At 58.4% G+C, this 5,725-nt stretch overlaps 1 protein-coding gene across 1 annotated transcript in view; it reads left to right on the top strand.

The window, feature by feature from the left end:
• The window catches only part of igsf9bb (immunoglobulin superfamily, member 9Bb), a gene marked incomplete at both ends in the record, with an annotated part of 196,027 nt that overhangs the window by 153,300 nt on the left and 37,002 nt on the right, over positions 1 to 5,725 (top strand). Inside the window, 5 exon segments of the mRNA XM_080528752.1 lie at positions 2,704 to 2,846; positions 3,480 to 3,620; positions 5,577 to 5,624; positions 5,626 to 5,673; positions 5,675 to 5,695. Coding sequence (XP_080384878.1) covers positions 2,704 to 2,846; positions 3,480 to 3,620; positions 5,577 to 5,624; positions 5,626 to 5,673; positions 5,675 to 5,695 — 401 coding nt within the window.

Below are 5,725 nucleotides of genomic sequence, written 5' to 3'. Positions count from 1 at the left end.
GAGAGAGACAGAGAGACAGGGAGAGAGAGAGAGAGACAGAGAGACAGGGAGAGAGAGAGAGAGAGAGAGAGAGACAGAGAGAGAGACAGAGAGAGAGACAGAGAGAGAGACAGAGGAGAGAGGGAGGGAGAGAGAGAGAGACAGAGAGAGAGGAGGAGAGAGAGAGACAGAGAGAGAGAGAGGGAGAGAGAGAGAGAGGGAGACAGAGAGAGAGAGAGGGAGACAGGAGAAGAGAGAGAGAGACAGAGAGAGAGAGAGAGAGACAGAGAGAGAGACAGAGGGAGAGAGGGAGGGAGAGAGAGAGAGACAGAGAGAGAGGAGGAGAGAGAGAGACAGAGAGAGAGACAGAGAGAGAGAGAGAGAGAGAGACAGAGAGAGAGAGAGGAAGAGAGAGAGAGAGAGAGAGAGAGGGAGAGAGAGAGAGAGAGAGAGGAGGAGAGAGAGAGAGAGAGAGAGGGGAGACAGGAGAGAGAGAGAGAGACAGAGAGAGAGAGGAGAGAGACAGAGAGAGAGACGGAGGGAGAGAGGGAGGGAGAGAGAGAGAGAGAGAGAGAGAGGAGAGAGACAGAGAGAGAGGACAGAGACAGAGAGAGAGAGGAGAGAGACAGAGAGAGAGAGTGAGACAGAGAAAGAGGGAGACAGAAAGGAGAACAGAGGACGACAGCCTTTGGTTTTAAGGAGTAACTTACTAACAGGATATACAAGGATTTGGTTTATCCCCCTGCTTTACCCAGGAACCTCTCTGGTTAGGCGGGGCTAAGGGATGTTTTTAGGAAAGTCATTATGGTCAAGACAAAAGCCAAGGCTGCCTGGCTGCAGACAATTAGAGTTACCGCTTAAAGAGTAAAACACTGACTCCCAGCGCCGACTCCTCTCTGTTCCGCTATCGTTAGGAGATAAAGATATATCAGCCGTGACTTTAGAAAGCCTGGGATCTGTTCTAAAGACAAAGGAGCTGTTCTCTGAATGCTGAGGAGAGAGCTAGGCTAGCACACAGAGGCTCACAGCTTTCTTTCTAATCAAGTCTGAGACCATTCAGACTCTATCTGTGTCTCCTGGAGTGTGGAGAGGTTGCAGATAAACCAGCCATGCCATGTCTGGATGTTTGGATGCACGAGTGGTGTGTACTTCTTTGACAGTTGGGGGGGGTGGCGGTTGGGCTGTATCCTAAAAGGTTAACATGGCTTCCTCTCCTCCGTTACCATAGGACTTTTGTGTCGGACCCCAGGAAGACTAGCTATTGTCATAGCATTAGCTAATGGGGATCCTACAGGTCAACAGGTTCAAGAACAATTCAATAATACATTTGAGTTTCTGTTTTTGGTCTCTTGTTGGAGATCGTTGTTTATGTTTTCCTCATTGTTCAAAACATGACCAGGCACAATCTTACTATATTTCTATTTCTCTATTCAGTGGTTTGTTTACCAAGGCACTCCACACATGCCCATGTGTCTCTATGTGGGGTAGTGGTGGTCTAGTGGATACTTAGTTGAACTGCTGATTGGAAGGTTGAGAGTTCAAATCCCACCTTAAACACCACCACTAGTGTGCCCTTGAGTAAGGCACTTAGCCCTCAGTTACTGCAGGGGGGGAATGTCCCTGTAATCTGTAATTGTAAATCGCTTTGGATTAAAAGTGTCTGCTAAAACGCTGTTCTGAGCACATCTGCTCCTGAGCTCTGCAATTTATAATTTTACGACAATCGTTCTAACCCACACCAATAAAACCTGCTATGTCCCACAGCGCAGTACGATAATCACCAGCCATGTTTTCTATGATCATACACACATATTTTACGCTAACTCCCTCTGCCCTCAGACCCTGGCCGTGTGGTAAACATGTTACCCTCCTCAGGGTTCGACAGTAACGCCGTTTTACCTGCCCGGACCAAGTAAAACTTTCGGCGGGGTTGTTTGCGCGAGCCCGACGACGCTGCTGGATCCTGAATCTGTTTACCTGTGTGCAGGAAGAACAACAGACGGCGCAGGCGCCAGACTAGACTAGATGATCGTGAGTGAAGATATTATCAAAGCGTACGGGTGATCGACAGTCGCGTAGGCTTTGGTAATATCTTCACTCACGATCATCTAGTGGTTGGCGAATGTTTCACTTGGTCCGGGCAAGTAAAACAGCGTTACTGTCGAACCCTGCCCTCCTCCCTCCTCCCTCAGACCCTGCCCGCGTGGTAAACATGTCACCCTCCTCCCTCCTCCATCCTCCCTCAGACCCTGCCCGCGTCATAAACATGTTACCCCTCTCCCTCCTTCTGTCCTGCAGACCCTGCCCGCGTGGTAAACATGTCACCCTCCTCCCTCCTCCCTCAGACCCTGTCCGCGTGGTAAACATGTCACCCTCCTCCCTCCTCCCTCCTCCCTCCTCCCTCAGACCCTGCCCGCGTGGTAAACATGTCACCCTCCTCCCTCCTCCCTCCTCCCTCCTCCCTCAGACCCTGCCCGCGTCATAAACATGTTACCCCTCTCCCTCCCTCTGTCCTGCAGACCCTGCCCGCGTGGTAAACATGTCACCCTCCTCCCTCCTCCCTCAGACCCTGCCCGCGTGGTAAACATGTCACCCTCCTCCCTCCTCCCTCAGACCCTGCCCGCGTGGTAAACATGTCACCCTCCTCCCTCCTCCCTCCTCCCTCAGACCCTGCCCGCATGGTAAACATGTCACCCTCCTCCCTCCTCCCTCCTCTCTCTGCAGACCCTGCCCGCGTGGTCAACATGCCGTCGGTCATCTACGTGGCGATCGGCCTGCCGGGGTTCATCCGCTGCCCGGTGGACGCCAACCCGCCCGTCACGCTCGTCAAGTGGAAGAAAGACGGCCTCCCCCTCCGGATAGAGAAGGTGAGACGGTCTGCTGGGAGGTCAGGGGGGACAGGGACGTCTTCTGATAGACCTCAGAACTGTTCATCTGTTCACCAAGGCCTTTCTTTGGCTCCCTAGTTTAGTTTTGTCGCTGTCTCTGTCTCTGTGTTTTTTTCTGTTCTGTTCTGTCTGACTGTTTTACTGTAAATTCTGTTCCAAAAGTGTCCTTGGGCTTGTGAAAGCAAATTGCTCCGAATGAGCGGGCCGACGCCTTGCATGGTAGCTTGTGTGAATGTGTGTGTAAATGGGTGAATGAGAGGCCGTTGTAATAAGTAATAAGACGCTATATGAGTCAGTCTGTTTACCATTTAGTAAAGAAAGGCCACCAGACACAGACAGTGATGCCTCCCTGTGTCTCTCAGTACCCTGGGTAGAGTCAGATAGTGATGTGATGTCTCTCCTGTGTCTCTCCTGTGTCTCACCTGTGTCTCTCCTGTGTCTCACCTGTGTCTCTCCTGTGTCTCAGTACCCTGGGTGGAGTCAGACAGTGATGTGATGTCTCTCCTGTGTGTCTCCTGTGTCTCTCCTGTGTGTCTCAGTACCCTGGGTGGAGTCAGACAGTGATGTGATGTCTCTCCTGTGTCTCTCCTGTGTGTCTCCTGTGTGTCTCAGTACCCTGGGTGGAGTCAGATGGAGGACGGGAGCATCCGCGTGGCGGAGGTGACGGAGGACTCCCTGGGCACCTACACCTGTATGCCTTACAACGCCCTGGGCTCCATGGGACAGTCCTCCCCCGCCCCCCTGGTGCTAAAGGTGACCAGCCTAGCATAGCATAGCATAGCCACTCTTCTATGGATAGATGTGCATATGGCTAGTTAGTTAGCACTGTTTAGAGTAAAACATTTCTTATACCGTTGTGCGTTCTACCACCCATCTATCCTTACATTTTCAAAATCACATCAGGATAAGCTAGTATGAAGCTATTTTGCAGTTTTTCTGTGTAGGAGGCAGGCTGATTTACAACACACACAAACTAGTTGTGGTCATTTGACCCCCGAGGTGGTAAAATAGGTACGGATGGTCTAGTGTTAGCCTAGCGGCTACACCCCTCCCCAGGCCTAACCCCTCCCCAGGCCTCCTAACCCCCCCCCTGCGGGGCCTCTCTCTCTGGGCCTAACCCCTCCCCCCCCGGGGTCTCTCTCTGGGCCTAACCCCCCCCCCTGCGGGCCTCTCTCTCTGGGCCTAACCCCTCCCCCCCCCTGCGGGCCTCTCTCTCTGGGCCTAACCCCTCCCCCCCCGGGGTCTCTCTCTGGGCCTAACCCCTCCCCCCCCGGGGTCTCTCTCTGGGCCTAACCCCCCCCCCTGCGGGCCTCTCTCTCTGGGCCTAACCCCCCCCCCTGCGGGCCTCTCTCTCTGGGCCTAACCCCTCCCCCCCGGGGCCTCTCTCTCTGGGCCTAACCCCTCCCCCTGCGGGCCTCTCTCTCTGGGCCTAACCCCTCCCCCCCGGGGTCTCTCTCTGGGCCTAACCCCCCCCCCTGCGGGCCTCTCTCTCTGGGCCTAACCCCTCCCCCTGCGGGCCTCTCTCTCTGGGCCTAACCCCCCCCCCCCCGGGGCCTCTCTCTCTGGGCCTAACCCCTCCCCCCGGGGCCTCTCTCTCTGGGCCTAACCCCTCCCCCCGGGGCCTCTCTCTCTGGGCCTAACCCCTCCCCCCCGGGGTCTCTCTCTGGGCCTAACCCCTCCCCCCGGGGCCTCTCTCTCTGGGCCTAACCCCTCCCCCCGGGGCCTCTCTCTCTGGGCCTAACCCCTCCCCCCCGGGGCCTCTCTCTCTGGGCCTAACCCCTCCCCCCCCGGGGCCTCTCTCTCTGGGCCTAACCCCTCCCCCCCCGGGGTCTCTCTCTCTGGGCCTAACCCCCCCCCTGCGGGCCTCTCTCTCTGGGCCTAACCCCTCTCCCCCCGGGGCCTCTCTCTCTGGGCCTAACCCCCCCCCCCTGCGGGCCTCTCTCTGGGCCTAACCCCCCCCCCTGCGGGCCTCTCTCTCTGGGCCTAACCCCCCCCCCTGCGGGCCTCTCTCTCTGGGCCTAACCCCCCCCCCCTGCGGGCCTCTCTCTCTGGGCCTAACCCAGCAACCTCCCCCCCTGCGGGCCCTCTCTCTCTGGGCCTAACCCCCCCCCCTGCGGGCCTCTCTCTCTGGGCCGGCCCTCTCTCTGGGCCTAACCCCCCCCCCCTGCGGGCCTCTCTCTCTGGGCCTAACCCCCCCCCCCCCCTGCCGGGCCTCTCTCTCTGGGCCTAACCCCTCCCCCCCCTGCGGGCCTCTTCTCTCTGGGCCTAACCCCCCCCCCCCCCTGCGGGCCTCTCTCTCTGGGCCTAACCCCCCCCCCCCCTGCGGGCCTCTCTCTCTCTGGGCCTAACCCCCCCCCTGCGGGCCCTCTCTCTCTGGGCCTAACCTACTCCCCCCCTGGGCGGTCTCTCTGGGCCTAACCCCTCCCCCCCCCCCCGGGGTCTCTCTCTGGGCCTAACCCCTCCCCCCCCGGGGTCTCTCTCTGGGCCTAACCCCTCCCCCCCCCCGGGGTCTCTCTCTGGGCCTAACCCCCCCCCCCCCCCTGCGGGCCTCTCTCTCTGGGCCTAACCCCTCCCCCCCCCGGGGTCTCTCTCTGGGCCTAACCCCTCCTCCCCCCGGGGCCTCTCTCTCTGGGCCTAACCCCTCCCCCCCTGCGGGCCTCTCTCTGGGCCTAACCCCCCCCCCCCCCCTGCGGGCCTCTCTCTGGGCAGGATCCTCCCAAGTTCTCGGTGGTCCCTGGAGGGGAGTACAGGCAGGAGGGCCGGCAGGGAGCTGCTCATCCCCTGCGAGGCCGAGGGAGACCCCTTCCCCTAACATCACCTGGAGGAAGGTAAGAGACCCCCAAACCACTGTCTGTCTG

Source organism: Nansenia antarctica (genome assembly GCF_963989245.1).
Source record: "Nansenia antarctica genome assembly, chromosome: 4".
NCBI lineage: Eukaryota > Metazoa > Chordata > Actinopteri > Argentiniformes > Microstomatidae > Nansenia > Nansenia antarctica.
This window is presented reverse-complemented; position numbering and strand designations above follow the sequence as displayed.